This window comes from Pristis pectinata, chromosome 8, assembly GCF_009764475.1.
Source record: "Pristis pectinata isolate sPriPec2 chromosome 8, sPriPec2.1.pri, whole genome shotgun sequence".
Taxonomy (NCBI): Eukaryota; Metazoa; Chordata; class Chondrichthyes; order Rhinopristiformes; family Pristidae; genus Pristis; species Pristis pectinata.
This window is the reverse complement of record NC_067412.1, coordinates 53,988,255-54,009,605: the sequence shown is the minus strand read 5'-3', so window position 1 is coordinate 54,009,605 and position 21,351 is coordinate 53,988,255. Positions and strand designations below refer to the sequence as shown.

The 21,351-nt window shown below is 44.9% G+C and overlaps 1 protein-coding gene across 4 annotated transcripts in view; it reads right to left on the bottom strand.

Moving 5' to 3' along the window:
- Nucleotides 1–4,220: 4,220 nt before the first annotated feature.
- Nucleotides 4,221–21,351, bottom strand: part of si:dkey-172j4.3 (diacylglycerol kinase eta) — a 148,969-nt gene continuing 131,838 nt past the window's right edge. For 3 of the 4 annotated variants that reach the window (XM_052022122.1, XM_052022123.1, XM_052022124.1), the window contains 5 exons: nucleotides 16,682–16,793; nucleotides 14,222–14,311; nucleotides 13,693–13,812; nucleotides 12,379–12,481; nucleotides 4,221–7,490 (listed from right to left, as the gene is read on the bottom strand). In XM_052022122.1, the coding sequence (XP_051878082.1) occupies nucleotides 7,438–7,490; nucleotides 12,379–12,481; nucleotides 13,693–13,812; nucleotides 14,222–14,311; nucleotides 16,682–16,793 (478 nt within the window). In that variant the 3' untranslated portion in view covers nucleotides 4,221–7,437. Of the gene's footprint in view, nucleotides 7,491–12,378; nucleotides 12,482–13,692; nucleotides 13,813–14,205; nucleotides 14,312–16,681; nucleotides 16,794–21,351 lie in introns of those variants that run through there. The other variant, XR_007956800.1, reaches the window with a different exon arrangement.

The window sequence follows — 21,351 nt, the reverse complement described above, 5'->3', positions numbered from 1 at the left end:
ACGTCCCATTTGACCATCAATACTACCCAATCTCTTACAAATTGAAACTGTTTCACTTTTCTGTTTTGTGCACCAAGGTGGATGACGTGATCAAAAAGGATCTCCATGGAACCACAGGTCAATATGGAGCACATGACTCTCCCATATATTGTTGGAGAAGAGAGTCTCCAAGGAGCTTGTTGTCTTCACCTGTACGCTGCAGGTCACTCACACCAGTCAGCACTGGAAGGCCAGTTGAACATAAAAACAATATACACAGGAGCAGGAGTAGGTCAATTGGCCCCTTGAACATTGTCCATTATTGTTTGCCTCAATATCACCTTCTGACTCTGACCCTAAACCTTTGATTTCCTTCTAGCTCAAATGTTTGTTAATCTCCACCTTGAAGATATTCTTTGCACTGCCTCTTGTGTAAGTACATCAGTCTTTAAATATACAGACCAAAACTGTATGCCATACTCCAAGTGCAGTCTCACATGCATGCTGTGAAGGTGCAGGAAAGTTTTGGGACTTTTATACTCCATATCCCTTGCAATAACAGTCAACATTCTATGAATCTTCCTTGCTTTACCTGAATGTCAAATGTTTATGTTTCACATACTCAGAACTTGCAACACTTTGTAGTCTCACTATAGCTGAACAACAATTTGCTTTTTCATTCTTCCTTCCAAAAAGGATAACCTCACATATTCCCACATTAAACATAAATGATCAGCAAATTTAGTTACTGTACACTCGGCCACCTTATCCAAGTCATTAATATAAATTGGTAAATTGGTTTATTATTGTCACATGTATTGAAAAACTTGACTTGCATACCGTTCAGACAGATCAATTCGTTACACAGTGCACTGAGGAAGTACAAGGTAAAACAATAACAGAATGCAGAATAAATTGTTACAGCTGCAGAGAAAGTGCAGTGCAGGTAGACAATAAGGTGCAAGATCATGATTAGGTAGATTGTGAGGTGAAGAGTCCATCTTATTGTACTAGGGAACTGTTTAATAGTCATATAACAGTGGGATAGTTGTTGTCCTTGAGCCTGGTGGTATGTGTTTTCAGGCTTTTGTATCTTCTGCCTGATGGGAGGAGGGAGAAGAGAGAATGACCGGGGTGGAAGGGGTCTTTGATTATGCTGGCTGCTTTACCGAGGCAAAGAGTCCATGGAGGGAAGGCTGGTTTCTGTGTTGTACTGAGTTGTGTCCACAACTCTCTGCAGTTTCTTGCGGTCATGGACAGAGCATTTGCCATACCAAGCCATGGTGCTTCCAAACAGGATGCTTTCTATAGCGCATCAATAAAAATTAGTGAGGGTCAAGATAGACGTGCCAAATTTCTTTAGCCTCCTGAGGAAGTAGAGGCACCAGTGAGCTTTCTTAGCCATGGCGTCTATGTGGTTGGACCAGGATGGGCTATTGATGTTGTTCACTCCTTGGAACTTCCTCTTAACCCTCTTGACCTCAGCACTGTTGATGTAGACAGGATTATGTGCACCACCCACCTTCCTGAATTCAATGAACAGCTCTGTGATTTTGCTAACATTGAGGGAAAGGTTATTGTCATGACACCATGCCGTGAGGCTATCCATCTCCTTCCTGTATTCTGACTCATCATTATTTGAGCTATGACCCACTACAGGGGTAGCATCTGCAAACTTGCAGATGGATTTAGAACAGAATTTGGCCATGCAGTCATGAGTGCATACGGAGTAGTGTAGGGGGCTGAGGACGCAGCCTTGTGGGGCACCAGTGTTGAGAATAATCATGGTGGAAGTGTTGCTGCCTTTCCTTACTGATTGCAGTCTGTTGGTCAGGAAGTCAAGGGTCCAGTTGCAAAGGGAGGTGTTGAGTCCCAGGTCTTGGAGTTTTGAAATGCGTTTGCTTGGAACTACAGTATTGAAGGTGGTGCTGTAGTCAATAAACAATAGTCTAATGTAGGTGTGTTTACTGTCCAGATGTTCCCGAAATGAATGTTGGGCCAGGGAGATGGCATCGGCTGTAGACCTGTTTCAGTGGTAGGCAAATTGCAGTGATCAAAGTTGTCTGGGAGGCTGGAGTTAATGCGTGCCATGACCAGCTTCTCGAAGTACTTCATGATGGTGGATGTCAGAGCCACTGGGCGGTCGTCATTAAGGTACTTCACCTTGTTTTTCTTAGGTACCGGGATGGTAGTGGCCTTTTTAAAAGATGCAGGGATCTCAGATTGAAGCAGGGAGAGGCTATAAATATCTGCAAATACACCTGCCAGCTGATTTATGTTGCTATGATGCTATGATGCTATGTTGGCGCCAGAAGCGTGGCGACACTTGCGGGCTGCCCCCAGAACACTCCACGCAAAAGATGTATTTCACTGTGTGTTTTGATGTACATGTGACTAATAAACATATCTTATTTTATCTGCACAGGATCTAAGGACATGTCCAGGGACACCATCTGGGCCAGATGCTTTCTGTGGGTTCACTTTGTGGAAGACTGATCTGAAGTCCACAACAGTGACTTTGGTTTCAGGTGCATTGGAAGCTCCAGCAGTGATCCTTCTGATAACTCACTAGTTATTCATTTCCAATCTAAAAATAACACATTTATCACAATTCCCTGTCTTAAGTTATTTAGCCAAATAACTCAAAGTAATCTTGAGCAGCATACCTTCCATGTGGCACCTTATTGAGAGCCTTCCAGAAAGTCAAATATACTACACCTACAGGTTCCAATTTATCCACACTCTTTGTTTGATCTTCAGCTGATATGGTAAGTAAAATTTCCCTTTCCTAAAGTACTGCTAAGTCTTGTCGATTGTCTTATGATTCATGAAATGCCATGTCCAGTATTTTCCCAATGATAGTAGTTAGGCCTACTGGTCTGTAGTCCCCTGCTTTCTGAATCACTCTCGAAGAGTGGCATGACAGTTGTGGTTTCCCAATATCTTATCACTGAGGCTCTGAGTATTCAGCTAAACAGTCTTTAATTTTATCTGATCATTTTTCCATGTTCTTGTAGCGACTCACCGTCCGGTCAGGCAAACCGGCTCGGCAGTCGGGTCGCGCAGCGTCGGAGCGACGGGGCCCAAGATGGCGGCGGGCCTTGTCTTTCCCGAGCGATGGGGAGAACCCGCACGCGGGAAAGACTTGATGACGTAGTACTTACGTCATTGCCGGTTGCATTGGGTGGGAACAGTCTCCCTTAAAAGGCCCACGCAAGGCGGGAAAATAGACCAGTTCTTGTCTGACAATCCTTTGACTAGCGTCCTGCTTTATTTCGCGGTAGCAACCATTACATTCTGACTGTTCGTTGGTATACGCTTATGCTGCACACTCTGTGCCTCCCCAATACACTTGTTATTGTTACTCCTTTTATTGTCCTGCACTACTTTCTCCTTTCCCTTACAACCACACAAACATACGTGTGCATGGGCACAAATACACGTCTGCACACACACGTACACACACACACACACACAATTGTATACCCACATAAATGCCTCTTTGGGTAACAATTGGACCTGGCAAAGGGATTTAGAGCAAGCTTCAGTTTATGATTCCATGTGGCCCCTGCACCACTGTTCCAGTCCTCAGATAGTCCTAGCAACCTGCTGTACCTCCTCAGATAACCTTCCTGCGTCCCCTCTACAAATAATCCATGCCCCCCGTTCTCATTACAGATTATAGCAACCCCACCCACTCCAGATAACTTCAACTCCCTCAGCCCCATATTCTGATAGCTCTATCCTTCTTCTTCTCCTACCCCTTAACCCCTACATCGTTCCTCAGGAAACCCTGCCACCTGTGTCGTCTCAACAAATAACCACAGCAACAATAGCCTTCTTTGCATTGCCATGTCCCTTGCAGTCCCTTCTTAGGTAACCCTACCCACTACAACCCTTGCTGGTAACCTTGCCCTCTGTACCCCGTCTTGAGCTAACCCCATCCACAACAGTGCCTCAGGTAACCTTATTCCCTTTAGCTCCTCCTCAGATAACACCACCTCCTACAGCTCCTCTTCAGGTAACTGCTCCCTACAATTTCTCCCCTCGTAACCCATCCACTACAGTCCTCAGGTAACTCCACTCCCTAAAGCCCCTCCTCAGGCAACCCCACCCCTTGCAGTCCTTCCTCAGGTTTCACTTGCACCCTACAGACCCTCCTCAGGTAACCCTGGGAAAGAGAGAATGAAACACACCGTCATATTGTTAAATGACTAGAAGTTTTGGTTTATTACCACAAAGTACATTTAACCTTGCTCCCTGTGTGCAAAACAAATAAATCTCTTTATAAGTCATCTCTTATACATCAAACAATAAATACATCTCCTGGATTCACTTTTTATACACACACATTGCTACATACAGATGTAAACAGTGGGGCTGACAGTCAGTGTTTGCAAAGCACAGCTGCTCATTGGCATGAGAAACCCTGAACTAAAGGGGTCTGGGGTTACTTTACTCTCCCTGTCTATAAGGTGGATTGGGGAGAGGAGTCTGGAGTTACATTATGTTACTCCTTTGTCTATGAGGGAGTGTGACGTGTCTTCATTACATTCTTCTCCTTGCCCATGTGGCCAGGAGTGGGAGGGGAGTGATTTATCCCTCCCTGTCTAAATGGAGAGGATGAGTGAAGGATCTGGAGTATCCCTGCTCTCTATGTCCAAATGAGAAATAGGAGTGGAGTGATTTGTCTCTCCCTGTCTTCATGGGAGGACAAGTGAGGGGCCTGGAATTATCTTACTCTCCCTGTCTTCATGGGAAATGAGAGGGGAGAGATTTCTCTCTCCCTGTCTACAAGGGAAGGGAGTGTAAGCGGTTTGGAATTACCTTATTCTACTTGTCTGCATGGGAAGCAGAGAAGAGTGAGTTATCTCTCCCTGTCAACATCAGGAGGATGGGCATCTGGCTTCACTAGGGAAAACACTGACATTAGTTTTGCAACCTCTGTGACCTCAGGATATCCAAAGCAAGTGAAAGCAAATGAAATGCATTTTCAATGTTGTCAGCAGTGCAATGAAGGAAGCTGCAGCTGATCTGAGCAGAGCCAACTCTCCCTCCATTCACCAGGCTGGAATCACTGGAGTATCGGTTTGATTGTTGAGATATGTTACCAGAAGCAGGGAAACTCTGCCACTCTCCACTGAACATCTTTGTCTGTTTCCCATCCATCTGACTTAAGTTAAAGTCTGGCCTTAAAGACGGCACCTTTGGCAATGCAGCACTGCTGGAGTTTCTGTAGGTCATCTATGGAGCTGGAATCTGAATTACAGCTGTGGCCTAATTCTCCCCAGGTCTGTCACTGCACTCAGGAGTTCACCAGCATTAACAGCAGCAATCCTCCACCATTGAAAGTTAACCTGCCACCTCAGCTGTGGCAGGCCCAGTGATGGTGGAGCCTGGGCCTATCCATGTGACTACTGCTCCAAGCCAGCCTGAAGAGCACTTGGAAGTTATCGGTCAGGAATGCTTCTGCCAACCTTTGGGACACAGCTGAAGAATTCTGGCATCAGTGTCACCCTCTCACCCCAGTAATTCCAGAAGTTCCACTCCAAGAGCAAAGGGTTACAGAGAGCTGCAAATTCCCGACTTTTTGTTGGTACCAGCGTGAGGTGTGTTGTTGTTTGGGATGGGAAAACTTTACTTCTTAAAGGGTGATTCACCAATCAGACATTCCCAGGAAATATAGAACACTGATTGCAAAACCAGTGCTGCATTTCTAGAACTTAGCCCTGTGCAGGTGCCATTCCCTACAGAAGGTATTCCACATGGGAATGAAGTCTGCAGTGTCATGATTAGGGCAAAAACAGCCCATGTCAGATACATGGTAAAGCTCTCTCTACATTAATACACACCCACCACAGGGATAACTCAGGTAATATACAGAGTAAATGTCCCTTTACACTATCCTGTTGCACACTGTTAGGGGAGAGATAGTTTGGGCTAGACACTGTGTAACACTCCCACTAATCTGGCCGATCACACACCCTGAGGGCGGGCATGTTGTAGGTTTGGTAAAGAATAAAACTCCTTTGCACTATCCTGCCACATGTTCAGGCAGACACAGCATGGAGAGTAAAGCTCCCATTACAGTGTCCCATCAAAAATTTCCATCTCAGGAATAGCACAGGTTAGATACTGAATAAATCTCCTGCTATACTTTCTCATCATACACTCTGGCTGGGACAGCAGGAGTTAGAAAAAGAGTAAATTTCCCTCTACAGTGTCTCATCAAGAATTTCTCAGAACAGGGATAGCAGGGGCTAGGACTGAGACTAATGTTCTTTCTAAGTTACCCCATAAAACATTCCCAGGGCTGGTTCTACTGGTGACTGTGGCTGGGCTGGACAGGTTCCACACTGTGCTGGTGATTTTCTTGATGAGTCTAAGAAAGGGAAAACAACCTCTTCTGTTTAAATTTGACTCTCCATGGGGCCTGTGTTATCAGCTCCCCCTTCGCCTCAGGCAACACGGTTAACCTGTGCTGTCATCCACATGGTCCCCACATTACAACAGGCAATTCCGGGCCTCAACACCAATCCTTGGCACATGTAGGCCTGCAGCAAGGACTATGAACTGTGACGGTTTATTCTACCTGGTCATCAGGAGGTCTCCACAGCCTGTAACATCCCTTGATCAAAGTTCAAAAGGGTACAGAGAGAAGCTCCCACTAAATGGGTCCAACACACACGCACAGAGTGAAGCTGCCCCTGCCCCAAGCCACCACACACTCAAGCAGGCACAGCACAGGTTAGACAGAAAGTAAAGCTCCCTGTACACTGTTCCATAAAACACTCCTGAGGCCTGGGAGGTGGGGGAACAGGCTTGGAGTGTTTGTAATGCCAATTGATCATGTGATCATTGTGAGCTCTTTCCCTATTCTGTGGACATGGAGGTTGCAGCTTGTCATGTACTGACCTAAGATCCATGTTTACTGATTGCTCCCCAAAGATTCTCAACAGGAGTTCAGTGAGTGAGAGCCAAGATTCTGGCATTTGAGAGGGTGTGAGCTGTTGATTAAACCACCCTCTCACAGGTGGTGAAGCCGGTGCTATTGGTCAGATCCCATCAAGGCAGGGCATCCAAACGAAAACCAGTCCTCTTTGTGACCGCTCACATGTTGAGTTCGCTTGCTCATTCACTAACTAGATGGCTTGATGTGTGGCTCCCTCAGAGGAGGAGGGTCCTCCAGTATTGTACCCAGTCAGTAACCATGGTGATCCCTGAGGTCATGCTTGAAGGTGGTGGAGGTTGCAAGATGCGTCTGGCCGTGCAAGCCTCGATGAGAGATACAAGGGCAGGAATTACATTCATTCTGCTTTACAGTTAGAGACACTCAGTGCCACTGGCACCCATGGGGCAGCTCACGGAGAGTCCACGCTGAGTGTTGTCACCGGGCCCTCTCCTCTCGTCTTGCCTGGTTGTCGCAGGCCGGAGATGACCATTTTCCAACTGATATCCCTAATAATACACTGAATATGCCTCATGTGGTCCACCTTGGTTATCTCCAGATCCTTAAAAAGAATAAAAACAAACAAATTAATCGTTAGGTCCCTGTTCCTTTCACTATATCAGATAACAACATCAGAGGTTTGGGGGGGTGTCTGTTTCTGGCAGGACCCATCAGAACTGTGAGTTGTGGTCATCAGACAGCAGGACTCTCTCTCTCTCTCTCTCTCTCTCTCTCTCTCTTTCTGTCTGTCTCTCTGTCTCTCTCTGTTTCTCTCTCTCTCTGTCAGTCTCTGTCTGTCTCTGTCTGACCAGAGGTCAGTTAGTGGCTATAGGATGGGACAATGGGTTGTGGTTGGTGAGGGCAATGCAGAGAGTAAATGGGGTTGAGTTGCAGATCGGCTGTGTTGTGCCTGAGTGATAGTGCAGATCAGAGGGGCTGAATGTCCTTCTGATTCTATTGTCTGTGGTTGCAGTTAAAGCAACAGCACTGCAGTTAGCTATCGTTAATCACAGGAGACCTTTAGAATGGTAGGAATCGAAGTATGAGAAAAAAGTTCATCATCAACCTGCAAGGGGACACAATGCAGCCACAAGTTCCATGGTTCTCCCTCTCATAATGTGCACAGATCCTTCAAACAACAAGCTAGGATGCATCCATTCATGATGACAATTATCACACTCTGAGCACCGACAGATGGTGGAAGGAAATCCAAGGAACCATGGCACCATCGCAGGAGCTGCTGACAGAAATGTCCACCCTTTAATGGCTCCTTCCATGTTTCCATCTATAAAATCTCAAAGCTCTCGATCTCAGGACATGTAACAATGCCTCTACAATGCCCTGGACTGAGGTGTCCAGCCTTGCTGCTGCTTCACTTGCCTGCCAGCTCACCACAAGCAGAGGGAAGCACAAGCACTGCATCACAACACCCCACAGCTGGTGAAATAATGACATCACAGGCCACAGCTGGCGAGACATTGCCTCAAAGCACATACTTGGTATGATAATATGCATCAGAGTTCACAACTCAGAATCTGATGGTGGAGGGGAATAAGCTGTTCCTGAATTGTTGAGTTTGGATCTTTGGGCTCCTATACCTCCTCCCTGATGGTAGTAACGAGAAGAGGGCATGCCCCGGATGGTGAGGGTCCTTAATGACGAATGCTGCTTTTATGGGGCACCAGCTCTTGAAGATGTCTTCAATGGTGGGGAGATTTGTGCCCGTGATGGAGCTGGCTGAGCTGAACCCTCCGCAGCCTCTTGCAATCATGTGCATTGGAGGCTCCATACCAGGTTGTGATGATGCAGCCAGTCAGAATGCTCTCCACTGTACATTTATAGAAATTTGTAAGTCTTCGCTGACATACCAAATCTCCTCAAATTCCTAATGAAGTAGAGCTGCTAGTGTGTTAGGCCCAGGATAGATCCTTTGAGATGTTGACACCCAGGAACTTGAAGCTGCTCACCCTTTTCACCACTAACCCCTCAATGAGGACTGATGTATGTTCTTCCGATACTTCTTCCTGAAGTCTATGATCAGTTCCTTGGTTTTGCTGATGTTGAGTGAGAGGTTGTTGTTGTGATACCACTCAAACAGCTGATCTATCTCATACCAGTATGCCTCTTCATCACCATCTGAGATTCTACTAACAACAGTGGTGTCATCAGCAAATTTGTAGATGGTGTTTGAGGTGTGCTTAGCCACACAGTCATGAGTGTAGAGAGAGTAGAGCAGTGGGCTAAGCATGCATCCTTGGGGTGCTCCTGTGTTGATGGTCAGCGAGGAGGAGATGTTATTAGCGATCTGCATGGACCATGGTCTCCCTATAAGGAAGTCAAGAATCCTTGTAGAGGAAGGTATAGAGGACCAGCTTTTGAAACTTGGTTATTAGCACTGAGGGAATGATGGTGTTGAACACTGAACTGTAGATGATAAACAGTAGCCTGACGTATGTCTTGCAGTTGTCTAGGTGCTCCAAAGCAGAGTGGAGAGCCAGTGAGATTGCGTCTGCTGTGGACCTGTTGTGACAGTAGGCAAATTGCAGTGGGTCCAGGTCCTTGCTCAAGCAGGAGTTAGTTCTAGTCATAACCAATCGCTTGAAGCACTTCATCACAGTAGATGTGAGTGTTACTGGGTGATAGTCGTTGAGGCAGCTCATCCTACTCTTCTTGGGCATAGGAATGATTGCTGCCCTTTTGAAGCAGGTAGGAACGTCAAACTGCAGCAGTGAGAGGTTGAAAATGACTTTGAATACCCCAGCCAGTTGGTTGGCACAAGTTTTCAGATTCAGATTTATCATCACTGTCTTATATGATGTGAAATTTGTTGTTTTGTGGCAGCAGTACAGTGCAAAGATATAAAATTACTATAAATTACAAAATAAACAAATAGTGCAAAACAAAAGGAATAATGAGGTCATGTTCATGGGTTCATGGACAATTCAGAAATCTGATGACAGAGGGGAAGAAGCTATTCCTGAATTGTTGAGTGTGAGTCTTCAGGCTCCTGTACCTCCTCCCTGATGATAGTAATGAGAAAAGGGCATGTCCCGGATAGTGAGGGTCCTTAATGATGTATGCCACCTTCTTGAGGCATCGCTTCTTGAAGATGTCCTTGAAGGTGAGGAGGGTTGTGCCCGTGATGGAGCTGGCTGAGCCTACAACTTTCTGCAGCTTCTTGTGATCCTGTGCATTGGAGCCTCCATACCAGACTGTTGTGCAACCAGTCAGAATCCTCTCCATATTTGTAAGAGCCTTTGGTGACGTACCAAATCTCAAACTCCTAATGAAGTAGAGCCGCTGGCATGCATTATTTGTGATTGTATCAATGTGTTGGACCCAGGACAGATCCTTGGAGATGTTGACATCCAGGAACTTAAAGCTGCTCACCCTTTCCACTGCTGACCCCTCAATGAGCAATGGTGCGCTTTCTCCCGCCTTCCCCTTCCTGAAATCCACAATGAATTCCTTGGTCTTGCTGACGTTGAGTGCGAGGTTGTTGCTGCAACACCACTCAACCAGCCGATCTATCCCACTCTTATACGCCTCCTTGTTGTCATCTGAGAGTTTACCAACAAGAGTGGTGTCATCTGTAAACTTATAAATGGTATTTGAGCTGTGCTTAGACACACAGTCATGAGAGTAGAGCAGGGGGCTAAGCACACATCCTTGAGGTGTGCAGTAGAGCAGTGGGCTAAGCATACATTCTTCAATAGCCAGCCAGGTACACCATTGGGGCCTGGTGCCTTGTGAGGGTTCACCCTCTTGAAGGTTAGCGGTGGAGAACGCCCTCGGCAGGTAGAATGGACAACACTTGACCGCTAGATGTTCCAGACTGGGGGAACACAACTGAGACGGAACTGTCACATGTGTGCGCATGAAGAATTAATCATGAAGCAAATGCTGCCAGTTCTACCTGTCCGAAGTGCTAGGGGTGAGCCATGTCTCTGTGAAGCAGAGTACACAACAGTTCCTGATGTCCCTCTGGCACTGCAGTCTTGCTCTGAGGTCTTCAATTTTATTTTCAGAGAGTGCACATTAGCCAGGAGGATGGCAGGGAGGGGGTCTTAGTTCTATCTGGAGTCCTCCCCGGCAACCATGTTTTCTGAAACAATGGAGACCTCCCCTGAGCTTCCAGCTGCTGCACTCACCCCCTGGGTGGTCTGGATTCTCAAATCTGCTGGTACTTAAGATCGTTAGTTCACTTAAATGGGTTGAAACAATATTACTTACTGCAGTCTCTGTGGCTGCATATTTCAGCTGTAATAATCATTAACGGGACTATTTCAGGGTTCCCTCTGGAGCTGCACACAAAAAGTCACCCCTCTCCGGTGCCATATTTGCTGATGAGATAATGTTATCACCGTCCACAGCTGGTGAGGCAGTGCCCATCACAGTGAGGCAGGAACAATGCAGCACCTGCACTCTCTGACAGGTGCCTGCCCATTGTCACAGTGAAGGTGGTGCCTCATCTGTGGGGTCTCTGTTACTGCAGACAGGGGGTGAATGCTGACCCAGGCCTTACCATCTCTTCATCCAGGATAAACGGGTACAGACACAATTGGTCAGATTCTCTCCTCTCTGCTCCATGTTTCTTTGATTTGAAAGCAGCATATCCCTGCAGATATTTGGCTCCTTCCCCTGTTTCATGTATTTTTTTCCCTTCCTCATTGTCTTATTTCATAACAACATAGAAGAAGACTATTTGGCCCATTGAGTCTATGCCAGCTCCCAGAAAAATCCCATTAATCCGATCCATCTCCCCGCACTTATTCCCCTGTGACCTATTCTCACACACATACCCATCAACTACCCCCCTGATTCTCCCACCACCTACTACACACAGGGCCAGTTGCAGTAGCTAGTAATCTCATCAGTATGTGTTTGGTACAGGGAAACAGAGGAAGAATCCAGGGAAACCCAGGGTCACAGGGACAATATGCAATCTCCACGTTGACAGTGTCTGAGGTCAGGATTGAACTGGGGTCGCCAGAGTTGTGAGGCAGTAGCACTAACTGCTGCACCACTATACCTCCCAGTTCAGGAACATTCCTCTTCATCTCCTCATTCTGGTCATCTTTCCCAACTTGTGAGAGTTGCCAGAGAGAAGGTATTTCTGTCACCTTTAGTGTTACCTTACATCCCCTACAATGTGTGGACTAACAACCTCCACTGGGTAGATAACTATCCCATGTTGTTCAGTCCAATGATTGAGGTATTTGGACCCATGATCTAGGCTGGAATTTCAGCCAAACCCAATTCTCCTCCAATCCTTAGCCTACCTGGGTGAACGATCGGGGTGAGACTTGCCTGGGTTCTCCAAGAACCTCAAACATTCCCAGCACCAGCGAGGGCAGAGAGAAACTGAAAAGACCTTGATATGAGGTGTGTGTTGCTCAGAATTATGTCAGTGAGGTTTCTTACACATTGGTGAATGTGCATTGACTCACCCAGCAGAGAGATGTTTGACTTTTGCTTCTGGAGTTTCTCTTTCTTTGACATATTCTTGATCTTGATCTTCATGCTACTCTTGTTCCTCCCCTTGGAATGTTCCTAAGGAGACAAAGGCAATTAGTCACAGTTACTGGGAACAACACCAACTCACTGCTTGTGTGAAAACTGCTGTCTGCCCGATCATGCTCATTTCCTCTGCTCCACCTGCTTTTCATCCAGCCCACTGCCCTGCCACTATCCCTCCATGACAGCACACAACCTAGACACCAGCCATACTTGCTCACATTCTCTCATCTCGCAGACATTCCATGCAAAGTGCCTGGAAGTGAGACTATTAGGTGTCTGATTTAATACCAAATGAATGCAATTAGTGCATAGGCTTACCACAAAATGCACATATGAGGGTTGACTCTGTAGATCCTGCTACTGAGGTACCAAGGATCTCATATAGTCCACAGGCCTTGCCAGTTCAGTCCAGTCCTGTCTGCATTGTTCTATTGTTGAATAAACCCTAAATTAGACAGGCTTCTTTTTTTCCAAGAGGAATCGTAATTTGGTTGAGTAATTTGAGACCTGATGTGGTGAGTTTAGTTTTGCTTGACGGGAAGAGGTCCCTTTGGAGAATGGTCCCAAAGCCTGCCACCTGTAGAGATTTCCCTCTATTGTTTCTTGGCCTGAACTAAATTAATTAGCAGACATTTCTGGCACTGGTCAGCAATGTTCTTGTCCAATTAGAAGGTGATGGAAGGTGATCTCCATGCAGCTGGATCCTTATCCATTTCACAGGTTCTGAGGGGGTCTGTGCTTATTTAACACCTAACCCCAAATCAGCAATGGTTGTAGAATGCAGAGAGGTTTTGTACTTGGGGCCAAGACTCCATAGTATGAGCGTAAGAGGCTCAAAGATTAGATCCAAGACCTCCCATTCTATATACCACAGACCATCACTGGTTGGTTTTTAGTTAGACTCCACTGTACAGAGAAAGGAGCAAATGATGGGATTGGTTACAAGGAAGCATGTTATTGGAGAGCCAGAGAGTAGGTTCTTGGTGTCATTACTATCTGCCGAAGGTGATTAGGAACCAGGCAAAGACTGTGTGGGTGGATAACATGATGTAGACAGATGGAGTCCCAAAGGTCCTTACCCTGCATAAAGACACTAGGAACTAGGCACTGCCTGAAAACACAGAGAGTAGTGAATTATACACTGGCAACAATTGCCATTGAAGTCCCTGAGCCCTACATTGCCTTTAATGGACAATCGCTTAGCTTAAATCCTCTGCTGATCTGAGATGAAAATATGGCCTCACCTCCTCATCAGTGGCCTGAGTGGCTTGGCAAAGCCAATGGAGCTCCGATAGCTTCTGGAGTTCACTCTCAACACTGTTCAGTGCAGCCAGCAATTCCTCCTCATAGGGAGCTCCCAACTCCTGGACAAATGCACAACATTGAACCAATTAATTCCTGGTCTAGAAAATGATTCCCTGGTCAATCTCTTTGAAAACATTACTACAATGGCCTCAAATGACCACAGCAGGTTACAAAGCCACATCAAATCAAGCCATCCCAAGGAATGAAGAAAGAAGAAAAAAAATGATTAAAAAAATAGAAAGAGAAATAAAGGAAAGCATGAATGAACATCCAGTCATCTCAAATACTCAGAGATATGAATAACTTTGGAAGCGTGACATTGTGATATAGTCTGGGAGATGCAGGAGTAGCTTTGCACAAAACAAGATCCTATAACAGATATTAAATACATGCCCTGACAGTTGACTGGAATCAGTGACCTCTGTGCAAGAGGAGGAGCAGGTAAATCTCACCTTTCCATTTACATACCAGTAGCTTGCCATCGAGGAGTGTCTTGGTCTCTATGCAAAGGGCCTTAACATTATTGAAGACATCCACAACCACGCTCCTGCTGATAGCCTAAAAGAAAGACAAGGACAAGGTAGGGCAGCAGGGACCAGACCATTTGGTAAATGTGTGCATAAAGCAAATGTCCACCATGAGGAGGGACCTGTGGATACCAGAATGGCATTACCTTTGGAAAACTGGAAAAAGCAGTGACCTCACACTGAGAATGTGGTCAGAGTCCTAACAGACCTGTGTTCCCAAGGCCCAGATCAATGTGCTGACTTTTCTTTTTATCCAACTGATATGAAACAACAAGATTAATTTTCTAAAAATAGAGAAGTTTTAGCTGGAAATGTTTTCCATCAAAATGTAAATGTACATTTCTGGTCAAGCTGTTACATTTGCCCAAAATTCTGAGCTTAGTTCCTGAATTCTGACTGAAGTCCTCACACACCTGTTCAGAGCCCAGTTGTCTGGATTCTCAGTATCCTATTTAACACTTCATGATTATTAAACATTCTAGAAACTGCCCTGAACATCTGACACTATGTGATGCTATGTGAACTTCTGGTTTGGAAAATGTGGGAATGGAATCTGTTGAAGGAGATGGTCTGAGGAATAGGGAACCGATGGAGAGGTTTACGATAATGAATAGGTTTGATGAGCTGAATATAAAGTAATGCCACTAATGGAAGTGTACAAACTGTAGGTCCACAAGTATAAGACTGCCACTTATGGACCCAATAGGAATCAGGAGAAGTTCCTTGAAGAATGGTAGGAATGTGGGATGTGGCACCAATCGTAGTGGGTGAGGTGAATGGTACAGGTGCACGTAATGAGAAGTTAGGAAAATGAACTACCTTGAACAGAATACTGTTGGTACAGTTAGAGAAGTGTGGAGTGTGAACCCTGGCTGGGTGGACTCTGCTGTTGACCATGCAACTACATTCCTTTGAAAAGGAGTCTCTCCATTCGAGTGTTACTGAAAAGACATTCCAACATCTGGCCCCCTTTAAAGTTCAAATTCTGAACATAAACAAGCAGGAATGCTTCCAAATCAGGTCCAAGCAGAAACGTGTTTCAAGAACTGTAACCATCCCAAACTAGCACAGTGTTGAACATCTAACGATTCTAAAATTGTTCAGAAAACCATGAGTGAAGCAGTGTCGAAGGAGCTTTATTGTGTGTCTCACCCTACTCTCCCTGCCTTGGGAGTATTGGCTGGGACAGTGTAGAGGAAGCTTCATGCTGAATCAAACCTGCACTGATTTTACCCTGGAGTGTGTTACTGGACAGTATAATGGAGCTTTACTTTGTCTAGCCCCTTCTGTCCCTGCCCTGGTAATATTTGACAGGACTGTGTTGAGGGAAGTTAACTCAGTATTTAACCCATACTTTTTTTTTTGTTTTTTTATTTTAAAATAACTTTATTTACAACAAGCAGTTAAAACATTATCCTCCTTATTCAGCATGCATTCCATCTCCTCTGGTGCCCATGGGTCCCAGAAGGCATCCAATGAGTTAGTGGACATTGCCTCTCACAAACTTAACCTTGAAAGAGGGACAGGCAGTCATCTTGGGTGGATCCCTTGATGTCCTGCTGCCTGGACGTGTGAAGTCTGATATGGAGGTTCTCTGATGATCCAAACCCACCACCCTCACCCCCACCCCCCACAGAATCCCATCTCCACCAACCCTGCCTACTGCCTACTGAATAACTCTCATACCAAACAATCCCAGAGCAGACACAGCATGAATTAGATGCAGAGTAAAGTTCTGTCAAAATATTCTCGGGGAAAGGACAGTGTCAGCTGCATCAAAATCGTGCTCTCCCAGTCTTCAGAATACTGTATGGAACTTTATCCTGCGTCTAACCCATGCTGCGTCTCATAAAGCTAAAGAGTTGTGCAGCACAGATACAGGCCCTACAGCCCAGCACATACATGCTGACCTTTGTGCCTATTTTCACAAATCTCATTTGTCTACATTAGGTGCATATCCTTCTATATCTTGTATATTTAAATGTGTCTAAATGTCTCTTAAACCCAGTAATTGTATCTAATTCCACTACCTCCTCTGGGATTATCTGAAAGGAGAATGTAAAAGGACCTTTACTGAGTAGCTATCCCATGCAAGCACTGGCCTGGGCTGTTTCATGAGCAAAGCAGAATTAGTTTATTTCTGCATATTATCTGAGGTTTGAGATGGGGCATTGGGGGTTGTGGGGAATTCAGCACAGAGCTATTCCTTACCTGGGAGCGTTTGAATTCAGAGGAGCACCACTCTATATCAGACAAGTTTTATACCTGAGAATGTTTGATAGAGCAGTACTTTACATTGTACCCAACCCATTCAGTTGTAGATGAACAACACACTGTGCCCAAAACCTTGGGGACTTTTATTAAAGAGGAACAAGGGCAGCATTAAATAAACTTGACTTACCTCAGTTGCATTTTGCTTTGGTTGGATTTCATTCAGCAGATGGGAGCAGGCATTGACTGCATGGGCCAGCTCCTGCTCAACCAATGCATGTCTCTCTGCTGCATGGTGCACTCTGTAAAGCAGCAAAGTTCCAGTCACGTCAACTAGCATGTATAACAGAGAAAGACATGAAGCTGTTTCATCCCTACAGGTTGGAGGATACATGGATCACAACATCGATGGCTCTGGGCCAACTCCCATAAAATTCCATTTTCAGATAGGTTACTACCTTTCTATTCCTGACTATTTCATCAGAATTAATCAGCAAGTACTTTGGGTCCAGTGACCATAATTCTCTTAGTTTTAAGAAAGTGATGGAAAAGAGTAGGACAGGTCCACAAGTTAGGGTTCGAAACTGAAGCAGGGCTAATTTTGGGGGAATAAGGCAGGATCTAGCAGAGGTCGATTGGGTGAGCCTACTTGAAGGGAAAGGTATGAATGGCAAGTAGGAGGCTTTTAAGAGTGTGATATCAAGAGTCCAGGGGCAGCCTGTTCCTGTTAGGGTGAAGGGTAAACCTGGCAAGTTTAGGGGACCCTGGCTGATGAGAGTTACTGAGGCTCTGGTCAGGAAAAAAAAGGAAGCATATATTGGGTTTAGGAGGTCAGGGACGAGTGAATCCCTTGATGATGATAAAAAGATAAAGAATACACTTAAGAAGGAAATCAGGAGAGCAAAGAGTGGGTATGAGATGGATCTGGCAGGTAAGGGTAAGGAAAATCCAATGAGATTCTATAGCTATATTAAGCATAAAATGGTGGCTAAGTGTTACGGATTAGGTTATTGGTGAATGTCCCTTTAAGATAGAGCATAGTGGTGTGTGTGTGTGAGTGGGTGTGGGTGTGTGTGTGTGTGTGTGTGTGTGTCAGTGTGTGTGGCGTGATGACAACAACAGAAGAAAAGGACGTAATGACGTTTTTGGAGTAGACGGTTGGTGTCAGTCAGAGGAGAAGAGAGAGAGCCTGCTAGTCTCTAACGATGGATGAAAAACAGTAACTGTGCCTGTCACTACAATCCACATATGGATTTTTGGAATAATCCAGTGGAGTCCACCTTGTCGCTAACCTGTAGTGGGAAACAGGTATTTGTGTGGTCGGCCACGATTTGAGGTGGCAGATGCTTCGGAACAAAGCGGTGGAGTAGTCACTGCTCAGTAGACACTGAGGTGTAGTATGGGTTCTATCGTGGAACATTTGGATTTCATAATTACTCTCTATTTTCCCTCTACCTCTTGTCTTCAGTCAGCGGTGGTTTTGCAGAAGCCTTTGCTCACGTTTCACCTTAAGGCTTGCTGAACTGAACTTTGAGAACTATTCCTGGACTTGGAGTTTGGGAATTTGCCACACAGACACTTCAAGTTTAGTTTTTGGGGTTAATGTTTAAGATATAACATTTTTACTTCTAACATTCTAACATTTTTACTTTTATTTTTCTTATTATCATAAGTAGTTATTAATAAAATAGCTTGACTTGGTGTCTTTCTTTTGTTGCTGGTTCGTAACACTAAGGAGAGAGTAGGTTCTCTTAGAGATCAGCAGGGCTGCCTATGTCTCGAGCCGCGGAAGATGGGTGGGATGTTTAACAAATATTTCTCCTCGGTATTTATTGAGGTGAAAATCATTGTTGCTCAAGACATAAGAGAGACAAGTGGAGATGTGCTGAAGAAAATTCATATTACCAGAGAGGAGGTATTTGCAGCCTTACAGAGAATTAAGGTGGATAAGTCACCAGAGCCTGACTGAGTACATCCTTGGACTTTGTGCGTGGCTAGAGAAGAAATTGCGGAGGCCTTTGTGGAGATATTTGCTTCATCATTAGCCTCTGGTGAAGTTCTAGAAGACTGGAAGGTGACCAATGTTGTTCCATTGTTTAAGAAAGGTAGCAAGGCAAGAACAAGCCAGGGAACTACAAGCCAGTCACCTTGATATCAGTAATGGGGAAGTTACTGGAAGGAGTTCTGAGGAACAGGATCTACCAGCACTTGGATGGACAATATCTGATTTGGAGAAGTCAAAATGGCTTTGTGCATGGAAAGTCATGCTTGACGAATCTTTTAGAGTTTTGTAAGCAAAAGGGTAGTTGAGGGTAGGGTTGTGGATGTTGTTTATCTGGAATTTAGCAAGGCCTTCAACAAGATCCCATATGGTAAGCTGGTCTGGAAGGTTAGGTCCCATGGAATCCAGGGAGAGTTTAATTAGGTGGATTCAGAACTGGCTCGGAGGTAGGAAGCTGAGGATGGTGGTTGAAAGTTGTTTCTCAGAATGGAGGCCAGTGACTAGCGGTGTGCCACAGGGTTCAGTGTTGGGACCCTTGTTATTTATTTTTCATATAAATAATTTGGATGCGAATGCACAAAGCTTGATCAGTAAGTTTACGGATGACACAAAATTAGGAGGTGTTGTTTATAGTGAAGAAGGTTATTGTAGGTTGCAGGGAGATCTTGAGCAGTTAAGGAAGTGGGCCGAGGAGTGACAAATAGATTTCAATGCAGATAAAGTATGAGGTGATACATTTTGGAAAGTCAAACCAGCGTAGGACTTATACTATGAATGGTAGGGCACTAAGGAGTGTAGTGGAACAGAGGGACCTAGGACTACAGATGCATAGCTTATTGAAAGCAGTGTCTCAGGTAGAGAAAGTGGTGATTGTGGTGACTGTGGTTGGCATGGACTCATTGGGCCGAAGGGCCTGTTTCTGTACTGTACTGCTCTATGACTCTACCATTGCTATATTGATTCTTTGCCACCGTGTTTTCAGGTTTCTGCCTAATTTAGCTTGTGATGCATACACATATGCTATCCTGGCAGCACCCCCCCCCCCTCAACCTCCCACCCCCGATTAGCAAAGGCACTGGTGACTGGTGTACCTGATCTCTTGCATAAGAACAAAAGAACAAAAGTGGGAGCAGGAGGGTTGGGCATCCAGCCTTTTGAGTTTGCTCCACAATTCATCAGGATCATGGCTGATCTTCTACCTCATGACTATTTTCCTACACTATCCAGTCATCCTTCAATTCCAGTAACATCGAAAAATCTATCTCTATTTTGAATGAACACAATAACTGAGCTTCCACGAAGAGAATTCCAAAGATCCACAGCATCAGAGTGAAGAAATTTCTCCTCCTACGAGTCCTAAATGACCAATGCCTTATTCTGAGACTAAGACCCTTGGTCCAAGCCTCCTGGGCCAGGGAAAACCTCCTCCCTGCAATCAGCCTGTTGAGCCCCAGAAAAATTTTGTACGTTTCAATGAGAGGTTCTTTCATTCTTCTGAACTCTAAAGAATGCAGTCCTAGTTCATTCAATCTCCCTACTTGCAGCAAACCCAGAATTACTGCACCTCACTCTGTAGTAGGTATAGCATTTCCAGCAATTTCTCTTTTTGGGGGAGCTGCTGATGAACTACTAACCTTACTTTTCTACCAATGAATACAAATTCCCATTCACCATCCGTATTTGTGCCACTTTCCCTCCATAACATTACAGATGTAAAGGCCACCAAAAAGTAATTATTTAAAAGCAAAGCATTCCAAGTACCACTCAAATAGCTCTAACATTTTCGGCATACCCTTAGTGTCCATGCCCCACAGGTCTTTGTCTGGTCTGACAGAACAAGAAAGTGTAGGGGTGAAATTAATAAAGCAAAGCATCAGTGAAGAAAAGATAAAGGAAAGTATTGTCATGCTGAATCAAGAGAAGCCAAAGGCATTTTAGAAACTTTGTATGAAGCAAGAAGTAAGGAAAGACTAAAGGCCCTTACTGTTAAAAGATAACACAGACCATGTGTCAGGGCAGAAGAGCTGGATGAATTGTCATTGAATACTTTGTAATTGTCTTCACAAAAGTGGGGGATAATACAGTTCATTGGTGTTGAGGATGAAGTTTGTAAGTTAATGATATATAAATTGGAGAGAGAAGAAAAAAAAATTAAAGATTTACCACTTTTAAGTGTAGAAAAATAAGCAGGTTGGATAAATTGCATCCAAGGATATTAAGAGGAGCGCAGGAGGTATGAACAGAGGCTCAGATCCTCATTTTCCAATCCTTTCGGGGTACAGGTATGTAGCCACATCACAATAAGTCTGCAAGGGTGGTACTGATGTTTCAAACTGCGGAATTCAGGGACGGTGTGATGAAATTCTAGACCATATTGTCATAACGGAGAAGCTATAAGATGTCTCTGTGGCTTTACAGGTGGAAAAAGCCCCAGGACCAAATGAGATATATCCCAGACTACTATGGGAGGCAAGAGAGGAGATTCTGGAGCCCTAACAGTGATTTTTAAATCATTGATGGCCACAGAAGAGGTGCCAGATAATTGGAGGACAGCGAATTTACTACTTTTATTCAAGAAGGGCTGCAGGGATGCCAAGTAATTAAAGGACAGTGTGTTTAACATAGTGGTCAGAATGTTACAGGAAAAATTTCTAAGGGACAGTAATTATCTACACTTGGAAAGACAGGGATTAATCAAATATAGCATCTTTAGGGGGAGATCCTGTCTGACCAATTTGACTGAATTTTCTGAAGAAGTAACAAAATGACACAGTGGAGTTAATGCAGAATACAAGGACTTCAGTAAGATCTTTGTCAGGGTCTCAGATGAGAAATTGATGCAAAAGGTCAGAGTCCAT